We start from the raw sequence: 18,587 nt of genomic DNA on the forward strand, positions 1-18,587 counted from the left end.
AACATGATAAAAACATAATAACAATAAAACACTGCAGAATAGAATACATTAAAAAAGAGCAGAACAATAGTGAGAATAGAGAGAGAACAATAAAACGACAACTATTTTTGTTTTTTTTATTTTATATATTTTTTTTCACTTTTTTTTGTAACTTTTATAACTGTAACCGTTTCCAGGTTCGGGTCTCTCAAAATGCGATGGCATCTTGGGAGACCCTGTGAAAGTGTCCTAGTCTGTGCAGTGCTGTACCCTACGCTAAAACTCAACTAGTGTATGGTAGCATTTAAAACATTCACCAATGCAAAGACCAGGATTGTCAGGACAGGAGGGACAATAATAGCGGGTGTCACACCTATATCCGCGTTTTCTGCAAACACAACATTTTCTTTGGGGGGCTTGTTGGGTAGGGGTACGCGGGAGGACATAAGGAGAATGCCTCTCATACAGCCGGCTTACTGCATTTGGATTGGGAAGGTGAGGTGGAGCACCGTCTGGAAACAGAAGGGCTCTGACGATCTCTTCCTGGAATTTAAGGAAGGATCCAGTCCGTCCTGAAGCTCTGTATAGCACATGAGCGTTCAGCAAAGCCAATTAAAATAAATATACAGACACTTTTTTATACCAGTATCTGGCCTTACGAGCAACTAGGTACGGCGCCAACAACTGGTCGTTGAGGTCCACCCCTCCCATATTGAGGTTATATTCGTGGACACAGAGGGGTTTCTCCACAACACCAGTCGCTGTAGTAATTTGGACCGTCGTGTCTGCATGAAGGGAGGACAGAATGAGAACATTCTTATTATCCCTCCACTTCATAGCGAGCAAATTATTACACTTCAAGCAGGCTCTCTCCCCCAGCCTAAGACGGGAATCTGCAAGCCGCTGGGGAAAGCCCCGGCGATTAGGTTGCACGGTGCCACATGCTCCAATCTGATGATCAAAAAGGTGACTAAAAAGTGGCACGCTCGTGTAATAATTGTTCACATATAAGTGGTACCCCTTTCCGAATAAGGGCGACACCAAGTCCCACACAATCTTGCCAGCGCTTCCTATGTAGTCAGGGCAGTTTGTCGGCTCTATGTGACTATCTTTGCCCTCGTAAACCATAAAACTACATGTATAGCCTGTGGCCCTGTCACAGAGCTTATACATCTTGACCCCGTATCTGGCACGCTTGCTGGGAAGGTACTGTTTGAATGACAAGCGGCCAGAAAAATTAATCAGGGCCTCATCAACGCAGACAACTTGATGGGGAGTAAACAAGTCTGCAAAACGTTGAAATGGTTTACGAGGGGCCAAATTTTGTAGAGCCGATCGTATTCAGGGTCTCTACGAGGACGACAGAGTTCATTGTTGTTGAAGTGCATAAACTGCAAAATCTGCTCGTATCGTGCCCTGGTCATGGAGGCAGAGAACAAGGGCATATGGTGAATTGGGTCAGTGGACTAATATGACCGCAACTCACTCTTTTTAGTTATGCTCACGTTGAGGGAAAGGCCCAGAAAGATCTTAAATTCGGAAACTGTAATTGGTTTCCAATCTCTGGCAAGAGAGGACTGGGGAATAGTGGCGATGTGTTGACCAGCGTACAAATTACTTTGGTCCACAATAGATCTATAGAGATCTTCGGTGAAAAACAGCGAATAAAAATCAAGTGGCCTAAAATCAACTGTTTCCACATGGTTGGCCAGTGAATGGGGGAAGTACGGGTGCTGCAGAAGTGGTGGGTTCCCAATTCGGATTGGCGAATGCAGCAAGAAGGGCACTATGGGCACGATGGGCCTGTGTTCGTCTTCTTGGTGGCAGCGGGACACTACTTGTGCTTGCCACCTCACCAGCTTGAACTGCACTTATGGGACTCACCACGTCACCAAGTGTTACTGCACTGCTGGATGTACGACCAGGGTGTACTAGGCCGCTGGTGCTTGCCAGTTCACCAGAAGGAATAGCGGCGCTAGTACTGCTCTGCTCCATACGAGGGACCTGCGGTTCTTGCACATCAAGGACGGAAGAAGTAGTTCGAGGTCTGGTACGCCTGACCTTGGGAGGGACCACAACTCCGTCTTCAGAGCTATCTGTCATGGAGCCGCTGCTGTCTACAGGTTCATATTCTGAGACTGAATCTGACAGATGAGTGACTTCCTCTTCACTATCTGTCATGCTCAGAAACGTGTAGGCCTCTTCACTAGTGTACCTTCGATTTGCCATTTTGGGCTCTAAATTTAGTGGTACACTAGTGAGACTCACAGGCAAAAAAAACTCCTGACTGTTAGCAACTGATTCAAAACGCTACCAAAAAACTGTTAGCGATCGCAGGGATCAGGGCTGACTCTGTGAACGCTGCAATTATGTGTTTAGTGTTTTGTAAGTGACAGTGATCGATCGATACTGCACTTGGGTGGGCTGGGCCGAGGGGCAAAACGCAGGTGCTAGCAGGTATCTGGGCTGATCCCACTAACACTGCGTTTTTGGGGACCCTAAACTGCTGGGGACGCTAGTATAGATCTGATCAGATCAGATATCGATCCGTTCAGATACTATACCACTAAGGGAGGTGTATGCTGCTTGCGTTGGTGTTAGCGGTACTGGCACTAATCTGACGCTTCTGGCACTAATCTGCGTTCCCAAAAACGCAGCAGCCTAGTACACCCTGGTCGTACATCCAGCACTGCAGTAACACATGGTGACGTGGTGAGTCCCATAAGTGCAGTTCAATCTGGCGAGGTGGCAAGCACAAGTAGTGTCCCGCTGCCACCAAGAAGACAAAGACAGGCCCATCGTGCCCATAGTGTCCTTCCTGCAGAATTCGCCAATCCTAATTGGGAGCCCACCACTTCTGCAGCACCCGTAAAAAAGGAGAAAATGGCGCAAGATGTCACCAAAACATGCAAAGCAAACAATAACCAAATACGATAAAATAAAGTCCCAAAGGTCCACAATGTCCAGAGGAGACCGCGTGGGGCAACAATAGGCGTGTGAATTGTAATGATACAAAACGCATATGTGATATGGCTAGGGAGTCCCAAAAGGGCAAGATGTGATAAAAAGTCAAATGAAAATAATACTGAACACCAGCGGCAGCTCCCTTGGGAGTCGAAGCAAAACTCTGGAAGACAATAGTGGAAAAAGACAAGGTCCGCCAATCTAAGTGCAGTATCAAAAAACGTGATTCTAATAAAAATGGTAAAAACAACGGCCAAATGGCTACTCACAATAGTTCAGTTAAAATCAGGCACATAAAAGCATGTAGATAGCCCAGAGACGTCATGTCAGCTGCTTCCAGTGCAGGATCCAAAGGTGTTCCAAGGCGCTAGGGGAAGGCTGTCCACAGTACGTGATCCTCAGCTGGTGGGTAATAAGCTATGGAAGGTAAGATGGGACCCAAATGTCCGCAAGGTGGAGCCGGCGTGTGATCGAGCACCAAACCAGGAACAGGAACCGTATGAGGACCAGCGTGGAGCGCACCTGACACTGGAGGGGGAGCAGCGGAAGTGTCGTATGGACGTGTCAGATGACGCGTTTCAATGCATCCACATTTTCCTCAGATCTAATGGGCTGATAGAGTGGGCAGAATTTATATAGAAGAACTGGAGACCGTCGCTAAGCGACGGCGTCACCCAGAACAGGAAGTACTAGTAATGTTAAAGGAAATCATTAAAGGGACAACGAGTGATAATACAAATAAGAAAGGGAACTAGACTGTTAAGAATTCATACCGAAGATAGAATGAGATAGAAAAGAGAAAAAATGAAGAAAAAGAAAGAAAAAATGCTAAAAAACAATAAGAATAGAAAAAACAAAAAGTAAAAAAATGCGTAAATAAAATTAAAAAAGGAGATAATGAAAAGAAAAATAAAAATAAAAAATAATGAAAAATAATAATAAAAAAGAATATATAAAAAATAATAAAAAAAAATATATGAATATAAAAAAATATAAAAAATAATAATAATAATAAATAATAAGTGATAAATGAAAAATAATAAGAAATAAATGGAAATAATGGAAAAATGGAAAAAGGGCTAAATAATGAAAAATATATGTATAAAAATGAAAATAAAAATAAATATAAAAAAAAAAAAAAAAAAAAAAAAAAATAAACTAAGAAATAATAATAAATAAGTGGAAGAAAAAGTACTATAAAAAAATATATAGAGATAAAGGATGAAATGGTGATATTATAGAGAATATATAAATATGAAATTATACATAAAAAAATGTATATATTATATATATATATAAATATATATATATATAGGAACGGTGTAATGAAAAATATATGTATATGAAGAAGATGAGCTAGTATGGGGAAGGGCCAATATACAAAAAATGACAATGTATACGGAATGCTAAATATCGAGGAGACCTAAAAGTGGAAACCAAAGTAGAAAAGGCTAAAAAAATATACACATGACATCCGTAAATGTGTGTGACTGTGGAAACAGGGACAAAGATGAAGAATATGGAAAGATTCAGTGAGTGCAATGTGGAAAAGTGGACTACAAAAAAGGGGGAAAGAGAAGGGGAAAAAACGGGAAAAGGACTACGAGGCCTAAAAGAAGAGTAATCAGTACAAATTTATACAATATAAATCTACAATCTCTGTAGCACCCGTACTTCCCCCATTCACTGGCCAACCTGGCATTCAGGTGGAAACAGTTGATTTTACGTCACTTGATTTTTATTTGCTGTTTTTCACCGAAGATCTCTGTAGATCTATTGTGGACCAAAGCAATTTGTATGCTGGTTAATACATCAGCACTAATCCCCAGTCCTCCCTTGCCAGAGATTGGAAACCAATTACGGTTTCCGAATTTAAGACCTATCTCTCGACATGGGCATAACTAAAAAGAGTGAGTTGCGGTCATATTGGTCCACTGACCCAATTCATCATATGCCCGTGCTATCTGCTTCCATGGCCAGGGCACGATATGAGCAGATTTTGCGGTTCATGCACTTTAACAACAATGAACTCTGTCGTCCTCGTGGAGACCCTGGATACGATCGGCTCTACAAAATTCGGCCCCCTCGTAAACCACTTCAACCAACGTTTTGCAGACTTGTTTACTCCCCATCAAGTTGTCTGCGTTGATGAGTCCCTGATTAAGTTTTCTGGCCGCCTGTCATTCAAACAGTATCTTCCCAGCAAGCGTGCCAGATACGGGGTCAAGATGTATAAGCTCTGTGACAGGGCCACAGGCTATACATGTAGTTTTATGGTTTACGAGGGAAGAGATAGTCACGTAGAGCCGACAAACTGCCCTGACTACATAGGAAGCGCTGGCAAGATTGTGTGGGACTTGGTGTCGCCCTTATTCGGAAAGGGGTACCAATTGTTTGTGGACAACTATTATACGAGTGTGCCACTTTTTAGTCACTTGTTTGATCTTCAGATTGGAGCATGCGGCACCGTGCGATCTAATCGCCGGGGCTTTCCCCAGCGGCTTGTAGATTCCCGTCTTAGGCTGGGGGAGAGAGCCTGCTTGAAGTGTAATAACTTGCTCGCTATGAAGTGGAAGGATAATAAGAATGTTTTCGTTCTTACCTCCCTTCATGCAGACACGACAGTCCAAATTACTACGGCAACTGGTGTTCTGGAGAAACCCCTCTGTGTCCACGAATATAACCTCAATATGGGAGGGGTGGACCTAAACGACCAGTTGTTGGCGCCGTACCTAGTTGACCGTAAAGCCAGACGCTGGTATAAAAAAGTGTCTGTATACTTATTTCAATTGACTTTGCTGAATGCTCATGTGCCATACAGAGCTTCAGGACGGACTGGATCCTTCCTTAAATTCCAGGAAGAGATCGTCAGAGCCCTTCTGTTTCCAGACGGTGCTCCACCTCACCTTCTCAATTCAAATGCAGTAAGCCGGCTGCATGAGAGGCATTTGTCCTCCCGAGTACCCCTACCCAACGAGGCCCCCCAAAGAAAATGTCGTGTCTGCGGAAAGCGCAGATATAGGTGTGACACTCGCTATTTTTGTCCATCCTGTCCTGACAATCCTGGTCTTTGCATTTGTGAATGTTTTGAACTAGGGTTGTCCCGATACCGATACTAGTATCGGTATCGGCACCGATACCAAGCATTTGCCCAAGTACTTGTACTCGGGCAAATGCTCCCGATGCTTCCGCCGATACCTTGACTGTCAGCGGTGATGGACGTGTGGGGGAGTTACAAGCTTCTCCCCCTGCGGCTTTCAGCTGCTTAGTGACATACAGCGGTGATCGGTGCTTGTAATTCCCCCACACGCGATCACCGCTGACTGTCACCTCCTCCTCCTTAGTCCTCCTCCGTTCCTCTGTCCCCCTCCGCTGTCCTGCTCCATTGCTGTGTCCCCCTCCGTTCCTCTGTCCCCCCCCGCTGTCCTCCTTCTTTGCTCTGTCCCCCTCCGCTGTCCTCCTCCGTTCCTCTGTCCCCCCCCCGCTGTCCTCCTTCTTTGCTCTGTCCCCCTCCGCTGTCCCCATGCGTTCCTCTGTCCCCCTCCGCTGTGCCCATCCGTTCCGGCTTTCCGTTGTCCCCCTCTCTCTTCGTCAGTCCCCTCCGTTCTGCTGTCTCTCTCCGCTGTGTGTATGGAGAGAGTCAGCTGACTCTTTCCATTCACATAACTGAAACATTGTAACCTCCTGTGATTACAATGTGTCAGTTTATGAATGGAGAGAAGCCGTTGTCTTCTCTCCATTCATTCTCAGTGCAGCTGAGGCTGCAGAGAAAGGAACTGGGGAATCTCTATCCTCAGTCTATTTCTCTGTCTCAAGGGGGAGATATCAGAGGTCTGTTAAGACCCCTGATATCTCACCAAAGCCCCCCAACAGGGCTGATTAAAAAAAAAAAAAAAAACACACACAATAAAGAATAAAAAAAAAAATGTAAAAAATAATAAATGTAAATGAAAAAAACCAAAACAAAAACACACACACAGACACCGTTCACTATACCCCCACCCCCACCCCAACCCCCCCCCCCCCCCCTCAAAAAAAAAAAAAAAACCTGTCACGTGACATTAAAAAAAAGTATCGGTAATCGGTATCGGTGAGTACTTGAAAAAAAGTATCGGTACTTGTACTCGGTCCTAAAAAAGTGGTATCGGGACAACCCTATTTTGAACGCTATCATACACTAGTTGAGTATTAGCCTAGGGTACAGCATTGCACAGACTAGGCACACTTTCACAGGGTCTCCCAAGATGCCATCGCATTTTGAGAGACCCGAACTGTTACAGTTACAAAAAAAAAAAAAAAGTAAATAATAAAAAAAAAAAAAAAAAAAAAAAAAAAAAAAAAAAATAGTTGTTGTTTTATTGTTCTCTCTCTATTGTTCTGCTCTTTTTTACTGTATTCTATTCTGCAATGTTTTATTGTGTTTAATTGTTAACCATTTTTTTGTTTTCAGGTACGCCATTCAGCTGCAGCACAGATTTATTCATCTTGACAGCAACAGCGTTTGCTCCCACGATACATAAAGCCGTGACTCCAGCGCTGTCGGAGGTGATTTCACCATCACAGTTAAAAAAAAGAGCATATATGACGAAGCATGGGGGCAGAAGGGGTGGAGGAGTGATTTGCTCCTAACTTTTGGGGCAGATGCCCCCATGCTTCGGCATATATATATTTTAGGCACAGGTTGCGTTAAAAAATGTATAATTTTTTATGGTTTTTTTTTGTATTTGCTTTACAGGTATGGTATGTTTTACTGTAATGTTACTTTGTTTTATTGTTAACAATCATTTGCTTAGCAGGTACGCCATTCAACTGCAGCGCGGATTTAATTATCTTGACAGCAATAGCGTTTGCTCCCACGATACATAAAGCCGTGACTCCAGCGCTGTAAGGAGGTGATTTCACCACCACAGATAAAAACAAAATGGTGCATGTATGCCCATCACTAGAAGTGGGTGTATGAAGGGAGGTATTCTAATGGTGGGCATACCACCGATCAATCTATTTTTTTGGTTCAGCCCACAGGCTGCATGAAAAAAAGATTACAATATATGCCCAACAACTGGTACGTTGCTGGACTTTGGGTGGTTATACCAGAATGATGCCTGCGGGTTTAGGTATCATCTTGGTATCATTCTTTTCAGCCAGCGGTCGGCTTTCATGTAAAAGCAATCCTAGCAGGTAAATTGGCCTCTAGACTGCTTTTACAAGCAGTGGGAGGGAATGTCCCCCCCACTGTCTTCCATGGTTTTCTCTGGCTCTCCTGTCCCAACAGGGACCCTGAGAAAGCAGCCAGTGGTTCCGCCAGCTGACCATAGAGCTGATCAGAGACCAGAATGGCTCCAATCATCTCTATAGCCTAAGAAACCGGAAGATACGAGCAATTCATGACTTAGATTTCGCCGGATGTAAACAGCGCCATTGGGAAATTGGGAAAGCATTTTATCACACCAATCTTGGTGTGGTCAGATGCTTTGAGGGCAGAGGAGAGATCTAGGGTCTAATAAACCCCAATTTTTTCAAAAAAAGAGTACCTGTCACTACCTATTGCTTTCATAGGGGATATTTACATTCCCTGAGATAACAATAAAAATGATAACAAAAAAAAAAAGAAAAAAAAAAGAAAGGGGCACCCCTGCTCTCGCGCAAAGGCGAACGCAAGCGTCGGTCTGGCGTCATATGTAAACAGCAAATGCACCATGCATGTGAGGTATCACCGCGAAGGTCAGATCGAGGGCAGTAATTTTAGCAGTAGACCACCTCCGTAAATCTAAAGTAGTAACCTGTAGGCGTTTAAAGGCTTTTAAAAAATGTATGTAGTTTATCGCCGCTGCACATTTGTGCGCAATTTTAAAGCATGTCGTATTTGGTATCCATGTACTCGGCCTAAGATCATCTTTTTTATTTCATCAAACATTTGGGCAATATAGTGTGTTTTAGTGCATTAAAATAAAAAAAAGTGTTTTTTCCCAAAAAAATGCGTTTGAAAAATCGTTGCGCAAATACTGTGTGAAAAAAATAAACAAACACCCACTATTTTAATCTGTAGAGTCTTTGCTTTAAAAAATATATAATGTTTGGGGGTTCAAGGTAATTTTCTTGCAAGAAAAAATAATTTTTTCATGTAAACAAAGTGTCAGAAAGGGCTTTGTCTTCAAGTGGTTAGAAGAGTGTGTGATGTGTGACATAAACTTCTAAATGTTGTGCATAAAATGCCAGGACAGTTCAAAACCCCGCCAAATGACCCCATTTTGGAAAGTGGACACCCCAAGCTATTTGCTGAGAGGCATGTCGAGTCCATGGAATATTTTATATTTTGACACAAGTTGCGGGAAAGTGACAATTTTTCTTTTTTTTTGCACAAAGTTGTCACTAAATGGTATATTGGTCAAACATGCCATGGGCATATGTGAAATTACACCCCAAAACACATTCTGTTGCTTCTCCTGAGTACGGGGATACCACATGCATGAGACTTTTTGGGAGGCTAGCCGCGTACGGGACCCCGAAAATCTAGCACCGCCTTCAGACTTTCTAAGGGTGTAAATTTGTGATTTCACTCCTCACTACCTATCACAGTTTCGGAGGCCATGGAATGCCCAGATGGCACAACCCCCCCCCCAAATTACCCCATTTTAGAAAGTAGAAACCCCAAGCTATTTGCTGAGAGGTATGGTGAGTATTTTGCAGATCTTGTTTTTTGTCAAAGTTTTGAAAATTGAACAGAGAAAAAAAAATACATTTTTCTTTACTTTTATTCATTTTCAAAAACAAATGAGAGCTGCAAAATACTCACCATGCCTCTCAGCAAATAGCTTGGGGTGTCTACTTTCCAAAATGGGGTCATTTGGGGGGGGGGTTTGTGCCATCTTAGCATTTTATGGCCTTCAAAACTGTGATAGGTAGTGAGGAGTGAAATCAAAAATTTACGCCCTTAGAAATCCTGAAGGCGGTGATTGGTTTTCGGTGCCCAGTACGCAGCCAGGCTCCCAAAAAGTCCCACACATGTGGTATCCCCGTACTCAGGAGAAGCAGCAGAATGTATTTTGGGGTGTAATTCCACACATGCCCATGGCATGTTTGAGCAATATATCATTTAGTGACAACTTTGTGCTAAAAAAAAAAAAAAAAAAGTTTGTAATTCTCCTGCAACTTGTGGCAAAATATAAAATATTCCATTGACTCAACATGCCTCTCAGCAAATAGCTTGGAGTGTCTACTTTCCAAAATGGGGCCATTTGGCTGGGTTTTGTGCCATCTTGGCACTTTATGGCCTTCAAAACTGTGATAGGTAGTGAGGAGTGAAATCAAAAATTTACGCCCTTAGAAAGCCTGAAGGCGGTGACTGGTTTTCAGGGCCCCGTACGCGGCTAGGCTTTCAAAAAGTCCCACACATGTGGTACCCCATACTCAGGAGAAGCAGCAAAATGTATTTTGGGGTGCAATTCCACATATAACCATAGCATGTGTGAGCAATATATCATTTAGTGACAACTTTTTGTAAACAAATGTTTTATTTTTTATTTTTTATTTTTTTCATTATTCAATCACTTAGGACAAAAAAATAAAATATTCAATGGGCTCAAAATGCCTCTTAGCAATTTCCTTAGGGTGTCTACTTTCCAAAATGGGGTAATTTGGGGGGGGGGGGGGGGGTTGTACTGCCCTGCCATTTTAGTACCTCAAGAAATGAGATAGGCAGTCATAAACTAAAAGCTGCGTAAATTCCAGAAAATGTACCCTAGTTTGTAGACGCTATAACTTTTGTGCAAACTAATATATATACGCTTATTGACATTTTTTTTACCAAAGACATTTGGCTGAATACATTTTGGCCTAAATGCATGACTAAAATTGAGTTTATTGGATGTTTCTTATAACAAAAAGTAGAAAATAATCTTTTTTTTTCAAAATTTTCGTTCTTTTTCCGTTTATATTGCAAAAAATAAAAATCGCAGAGGCAATCAAATACCATCAAAAGAAAGCTCAATTTGTGGGAAAAAAAGGACACAAATTTAGTTTGGGTACAACATTGCATGACCGCGCAATTACCAGTTAAAACAGCGCAGTGCCAAATTGTAAAAAGTCCTCTGGTCTTTGACCAGCCAAATAGTCCGGGGCTGAAGTGGTTATACAACTTTTTATTAGATCATTATGTGTAACTGAACGAAATGTTTTGCTGAAATCAAAATAGGGTATGCCCACACCAACACCCTGGTCCAAAACATTGATGATATAGTAAAAAAATAAATGATCTGCCCTCATAAAAGACATACTGATTTGGGTGTGTTTTTAAGAGATCAACGTAAAGTGATCCCATTACCTTGACTACAAGAGATGTTAAACTCACTAGCCTGTAATTGCCAGCTTCTACATTGCAACATTTCTTATGACTATGTACAATATTAGCTGTCCGCCAGTCATAGGGTAATTCTGCCGTTAAAAAAGACTGGTTAAAAGATCAGTTAATGGTTCAACAACTATACCTCAAAGTTCTTTAAGAACTCTGGAATGAATACCTTTGCTTTTCTAAACTTTAGCTCACTGCTCGCCGCACACTGCATCAAATTGGTCTGCATGGCTGCCATCCCAGAAAGAAGCCTCTTCTAAAGATGATGCACAAGAAAGCCTGCAAACAGTTTGCTGAAGACAAGCAGACTAAGGACATGGATTACTGGAACCATGTCCTGTGGTCTGATGAGACCAAGATAAAATTATTTGGTTCAGATGGCGTAAAGCGTGTGTGGCTGCAACCAGGTGAGGAGTACAAAGACAAGTGTGTCTTGCCTACAGTCAACCATGGTGGACACTTCCACTTAATGTCAGGCATGTTGAAGTCACTCATAATTTTAACGTCTCCTTTGAGTTATCTCGTCATTCAACAAGTTATCATAATCTTTAGTCTGTCCTGGGGTTCTATATACTAGCCAATTCTATGGAAGATCCCTCTCTGGTTGGAAGGCATATCTAGAGGGTTTCAAGTAGTTCATTTGTTTTTTTAACTGCTTCTGGACCAGCCGCCGCAGTTATACTGTGGCAGGTTGGCTCCCCTTGCGTGAGCCGTCGTAGCTGTACGTCGGCTCTTTAAGACGCCTCCAGCGGCGCACGTGCCCAAAGCGTTCTCTGGAGCTGATGCGAGTGCCCGCCAGGTGCGATGACTGACGGGCACCCGCGATCGCTCGTGACAGATAGAGAACCAGGATCTGTGTGTGTAAAGACACAAATGCCAGTTTTGTCAGGGGAGGGGAGACAGATCGTGTGTTCCTAAGTAGGAACAACGATCTCTCTTCTCCTCTAGTCAGCCACATTCCCCCTCACAGTTAGAACACACCCAGGGAACACATTTAACCCCTTGTTCGCCCCCTAGTGTTAACCCCTTCACTGCCAGTGACATTTATACAGTAATCAGTGCATTTTTATAGCACTGATCGCTGTATAAATGTCACTGGTCCCAAAAAAGTGTCAAGTGTCCTACGTGCTCGTCGCAATCCCGATAAAAATCGCAGATTACTGCCATTAATAGTAAAAAAAAATAATAATAATTAAAATGCCATAAATCTATCCCCTATTTTGTAGATGCTATAACTTTTGTGCAAACCAATATATGCTTATTGCAAATTTTTTTTTACCCAAAATATGTAGAAGATTATATATTGGCCTAAACTGAGGAAGAATTTTTTTTTTTTTTTAATTGGAATCTTAATTATAGCAAAAAGTAAAAAATTGTGTTTTTTTTCAAAATTGTCACTTTTTGTTTATAGTGCAAAAAATAAAAAACGCAGAAGTGATCAAATACCACCAAAAGAAAGCTCTATTTGTGGGAAAAAAAAAAGATGCACATTTCTTTAGGTACAGTGTCGCACGACCGCGCAATTGTAAGTTAAAGCAACGCAGTGCCGTATCACAAAAAATGGCCCAGTCATTAAGCAGGAAAATCTTCTGGGGCTAAAGTGGTTAGAAAACGTTAGCATTAAGCTATTTTTGACATATATGGAAACTCCACCTCCCCTCTTTTCTATTCTGTCTTTCCTGTATAGTGTGTACCCTGGTATAGTTATTTCCCAGTCATTTGAACATGTCTCTGTAATTGCAACAAAGTCCAAGTTGTCCCTAGACATAAGAGCTGACAGCTCACAAAGCTTGTTGCCTAAACTAGGAGTTTTAGGGCTCGCTTACGTGTGCGTCAATACCATGCGGTTAAGTGGCATTTTTTCAGGATTTTTTAAGCCTCATATCCGCTATTGCAGTACACACAGGAGTGGTAGCGTTGCACCAAAAATGAAGCAACATATCGCTTTTATGAGGCATCGATGATTGTCAGCTGCCTCCATAGACTTCAGTCGTAATGCTCTGAATCCGCACCTTAAAAGCGCCTATAGAATTTATGGTGCGTTAGTGAGACATTTATAAAGTGTTAGCTGGGCACTGGGGTAGAGGCAGTGAAGGTTCACAATGTACAAGAAAAGAATAGAGAACTAGGACAGCGCAGCACCAGCCACTTCCTATTTGTACAGAGCAGCCGTTTGGGAACACCATTTTGCAAAAGCATCAAGCCAGCCATACGGACAATGCCAGGCAGGAGCAGGGACATTGCGTATTATTGCCAGTGGCAAAGCTAGTGTTTCAGCAAAGTTGAGGACCAAGCCAAATGTCAAGAGACCCCTCTTATTTTTTCTGTGTTCCACTAGAGAGCACACTTGACGCATTTTTGAATTGAGTTGCTGTACAGCCACGCGATCACTTCTGTGGTTGGCAGAAGGGGGTCCCCCGCAGCTGTCTTTCCAGGGCTCTCCTGTTCGATCGGGGAGCCTGGGACCATCCTGGCCAGGAGAGTGGTCCCTCTCTGTGACCCCAGAAACCAAAGCAGCGAGGATTTAGTCACTTCCAGTTTTGGTTCTTTGTTTACCTGGCTGTTACCGGCCAGGGAAGCAGCTGATCAGACCGATCTGTGTCTGGCTGCACTGGAGACCAGAGGAGAGGTGCTTGATATCTCACTGCTTCTGGGTGTCTCCAACACAACGACACCGTTTACTGTAACTCCCGGACATATGTTTTGTTGTACTAACGTCTTCAGGAGGTGTACGAATAAACATAAGTCAGGACGGAGTTACAGGAAGCAGTGTTGTTCTGTTGGAGCCACCCAGAAGCAATGAGATATGAAGCACGGACGGCGCTTGCACAGCAGTATAGTGAAGCCGGCCAGCAACAACAAAAAGCTGTTATACCCAGGTGCAGGGTGGAATGCACAGTACAATGTGAGCACATTGATTGATGCTTTATGTAATCTATTGCAGTAATAAAAGGTTTTACACCGTCAGCATTTTTCTCCCCTCTGATTTTATGGTACTGATGGTCATGCTGTGAGAAAGAAAAGGTAATGCCCTGGATGTTATAACCCCTTGTGGGACAAAGCACATTGAGACCTTACTCCTAAAATGAGAGGTCATAGCCATTTGGTAAGTTCTCCAGTGTGGTGGTGATTCACGGTGGTGGATTGAAGCACGGAACGAACTATTATATTAAGGAACGATTTTATTGCACAAAATGCACTGAGCACTTTATAAAGTGAAATCTACACATTACATTGAAATGGACTTATTATTTTTAGGATTTGTATTTTGAATGGACCTTCTTTGAAGCACTGTTTTGCAGTACATAATTGGATAGCGCTATCATATTATGGTGAATGCACTTTGCAATATATTTATGTGTTGTATTAATGCACTGTTGCACTTTATTTTAGTATGAGTTTGTCTGATTTATAAGGAGCACTGTATTTTGAGAATATTAATAAAATATATCCGAATTGCAAAAATATGGTCTGTTTGCTTAATGTACTCACCTCCTTATGTTTAAACATCTGAGGCTCCTTTACCAAGGAAGCTCCACATAGGGACACCATCCATTCCAGATTTTCTACAATAAAGAAGGTGCAAAACATTAGCTAATTATAATGTTCCAAAAATGCATTTTAGTAATGTAATTTGTCGTTAAGTGGTGATTCAATTTGCCACCACGACATCTTAAATTTCCTTTTTTGAAGGTATCTGTAAATAGTCCAAGGCTACAAATGAGTCAAGCAGGGCGTCAATGATGGGTAACAACAAGCACTTCCACCTCTCTTTACCACTTGACCCCCAGGCCAATTTTGACATTTCTATCATACATGTAAAAATCAGTTTTTTTTTATTTTTGCTAGAAAAATACTTAGACTGGTGACCCTCCAGCTGTTGCAGAACTACAATTCCCATGAGGCATTGCGAGGCTGACAGTTACAAGCATGATTCCCATAGAGGCATGATGGGACTTGTAGTTCTGCAACAGCTAGAATGCCGCTAGTTTGAGACCCCTGCTGTAAACATTATATACTTTTAAGCAAAGGCCCTAGAGAATAAAATGGTGGGTGTTGCAGTTTCTTTTCATGTCACGCGATATTCATATATCATGCTATAAAGTTAACGAAATTAAATCATATATAATGGGTTTGGGCATTGACCCACTACTACAAACAAAACATAGCTCAAGGTTCCCATACGCCTGGAAGGCTGATGGGATAAAATATTTGGGGATGACATTAGCAAATCTAGTTATGGCCAATTACACTCCATTCCTTGGTATATTAAGCGGGAAACTCCAAGATATCACGAAGGTAGAATTGTCATGGTCAGGACTTTTGGCAGTGTTCAAGATGATAGTACTGCTGCAGTTAAACTATTTGTTTAGGACTCTACCAATACCAGTCCCAAATTCCTTCTTCTCCAGCGCCCAATCCTTAATGAATAGGTATCTGTGGCAAGGTAAAAGGGCTAGATGAGCATTTAAAAAACTAATAGCATCAAGGAGAGCTGGAGGAGTAGGACATGTACTACTAAAAGATTATCACACGGCTTTGATTCTCTCACAGGTAAAGTCTTGGTTTCCCCAATCACATGACTCTAGATGGTTGGAACTAGAGAAATCACAAGTTCCTGGTAATAATATAGTCAGGTACATAAATATTGGGACATCGACACAATTCTAATCTTTTTGACTCTATACACCACCACAATGGATTTGAAATGAAACGAACAAGATGTGCTTTAACTGCAGACTTTCAGCTTAAATTTGAGGGTATTTACATCCAAATCAGGTGAACGGTGTAGGAATTACAACAGTTTGTATATGTGCCTCCCACTTTTTAAGGGACCAAAAGTAATGAGACAATTGGCTGCTCAGCTGTTCCATGGCTAGGTGTGTGTTATTCCCTCATTATCCCATTTACAAGGAGCAGATAAAAGGTCCAGAGTTCATTTCAAGTGTGCTATTTGCATTTGGAATCTGTTGCTGTCAACTCTCAATACGAGATCCAAAGAGCTGTCACTCTCAGTGAAGCAAGCCTTCATTAGGCTTAAAAAACAAAACAAACCCATCAGAGAGATAGCCAAAACATTAGGTGTGGCCAAATCAACTGTTTGGAACATCACAACGGTGAGCTCAGCAACTCCAAAACACCCGGAAGACCACGGAAAACAACTGTGGTGGATAACCGAAGAATTCTTTCCCTGGTGAAGAAAACACCCTTCACAACAGTTGGCCAGATCAAGAACACTCTCCAGGAGGTAGGTGTATGTGTGTCAAAGTCAACAATCAAGAGAAGACTTCACCAGAGTGAATAAAGAGGGTCCACCACAAGATGTAAACCATTGGTGAGCCTCAAAAACAGGAAGGCCAGATTAGAGTTTGCCAAGCAACATCTAAAAAAGCCTTCACAGTTCTGGAACAACATCCTATGGACAGATGAGACCAAGATCAACTTGTACCAGAGTGATGGGAAGAGAAGAGTATGGAGAAGGAACGGAACTGCTCATGATCCAAAGCATACCACCTCATCAGTGAAGCATGGTGGTGGTAGTGTCATGGCGTGGGCATGTATGGCTGCCAATGGAACTGGTTCTCTTGTATTTATTGATGATGTGACTGCTGACAAAAGCAGCAGGATGAATTCTGAAGTGTTTTGGTCAATATTATCTGCTCATATTCAGCAAAATGCTTCAGAACTCATCGGACGGCGCTTCACAGTGCAGACGGACAATAACCCGAAGCATACTGCGAAAGCAACCAGAGAGTTTTTTGAGGAAAAAAAGTGGAATGTTATGCAATGGCCAACTCAGTCACCTGACCTGAATCCGACTGAGCATGCATTTCACTTGCTGAAGACAAAACTGAAGGGAAAATGCACCAAGAACAAGCAGGAACTGAAGACAGTTGCAGTAGAGGCCTGGCAGAGCATCACCAGGGATGAAACCCAGGGTCTGATGATGTCTATGCGTTCCAGACTTCAGGCTGTAATTGACTGCAAAGGATTTGCAACAAAGTATTAAAAAGTGAAAGTTTGATGGATGATTGTTGATCTGTCCCATTACTTTTGGTCCCTTAAAAAGTGGGAGGCACATATACAAACTGTTGTAATTCCTACACCGTTCACCTGATTTGGATGTAAATACCCTCAAATTATTTGTTTCATTTCAAATCCATTGTGGTGGTGTATAGTGCCAAAAAGATTAGAATTGTGTAGATATCCCAATATTTATGGACCTGACTGTATATGATCTACTATTGATCAGCAACCTCCACACACATAAAAATACAACCTTGTCACCCACCCAATAGTGGCCACACTAAAACCCTTCCACTTACCATATCAATTATACCCTTGATCATCCCAGATCTACGCATATCACACTGGACAGCTAAGGGCATAAAAGCAGTTGAAGACCTTATGGTGGGCCCTACACCGAAAACGTTTAGGGCCTTACAATTAGCATATGGTATAGAAGAATGTGACCAATATAGATACCTTCAATATATCCATTTCCTTCACGCCAACCCCCACACCTCTACTCTGCTTCCATGGAGAGTAGCCTTGTACCTCACAAATCCCTCCACTAATATCAAGGGTATCTCGTTATTCTACAAGATTTTGAATAACAAAAATAATTTCACAAAATCTACACCCATAAAAGCATGGGGACGAGACAGACACCTGATGGCAAGGCTAGTAACATTTTTAGTTTTATTAGTGTTTATTAATAAAAAAAAAATGAAAAAAAGAAAAAAGATATAGGCGCGAATTACATTGCAGACCAACAATGGCAAAAAGCACTGCACATGACATAATTACATACGCAGCGACCGAGTGTGTCAACTTATGGGGACTTCCCACAAAATACTGCTACGCTGGTATCTAACATCTTACCGAATCTCAAAATTTGACTCTCAAGCTATGTTGGAGGAACTGCGGATGTACTGGCACGCTGCACCATATATTGTGGACATGTCCAGCTTTACATGCTTTTTGGCCCAAAATATTTAGGCTAGTCTCAAAAATTGTAGGGACACAGGTTCCTTTTTCTGCAGGCATGGCCATCTTATCCCTAGGTATAGACCACATTCCAGCAGCTTCGAGAACCATAGTAACCCATATTCTCCTTAGCACTACAGTGTCAATAATGAGACACTGGAATGATATAAGACCGCCCTCAGTAAAAGAAGTAGTGGAGACAACTAATACACACGCCACCTATGAGCTAATGTTCGCGGCAGCCCAGGGTAATAATCAGGGTATGAGTTCCCGATGGAAACAATGGACCTAATGGTATAAACCAAGC

General features: G+C 42.2%; 1 protein-coding gene across 2 annotated transcripts in view; it reads right to left on the reverse strand.

The window, feature by feature from the left end:
* Window positions 1-18,587, reverse strand: part of BRCA1 (BRCA1 DNA repair associated) — a 589,423-nt gene that overhangs the window by 14,543 nt on the left and 556,293 nt on the right. For both annotated transcript variants that reach the window (XM_073608372.1, XM_073608370.1), the window contains one exon: window positions 14,783-14,856. In XM_073608372.1, coding sequence (XP_073464473.1) covers window positions 14,783-14,856 — 74 coding nt within the window. The remainder of the gene's footprint in view (window positions 1-14,782; window positions 14,857-18,587) is intronic.

The sequence above is a fragment of the Aquarana catesbeiana genome, linkage group LG12 (assembly GCF_042186555.1).
Source record: "Aquarana catesbeiana isolate 2022-GZ linkage group LG12, ASM4218655v1, whole genome shotgun sequence".
Lineage (NCBI taxonomy): Eukaryota > Metazoa > Chordata > Amphibia > Anura > Ranidae > Aquarana > Aquarana catesbeiana.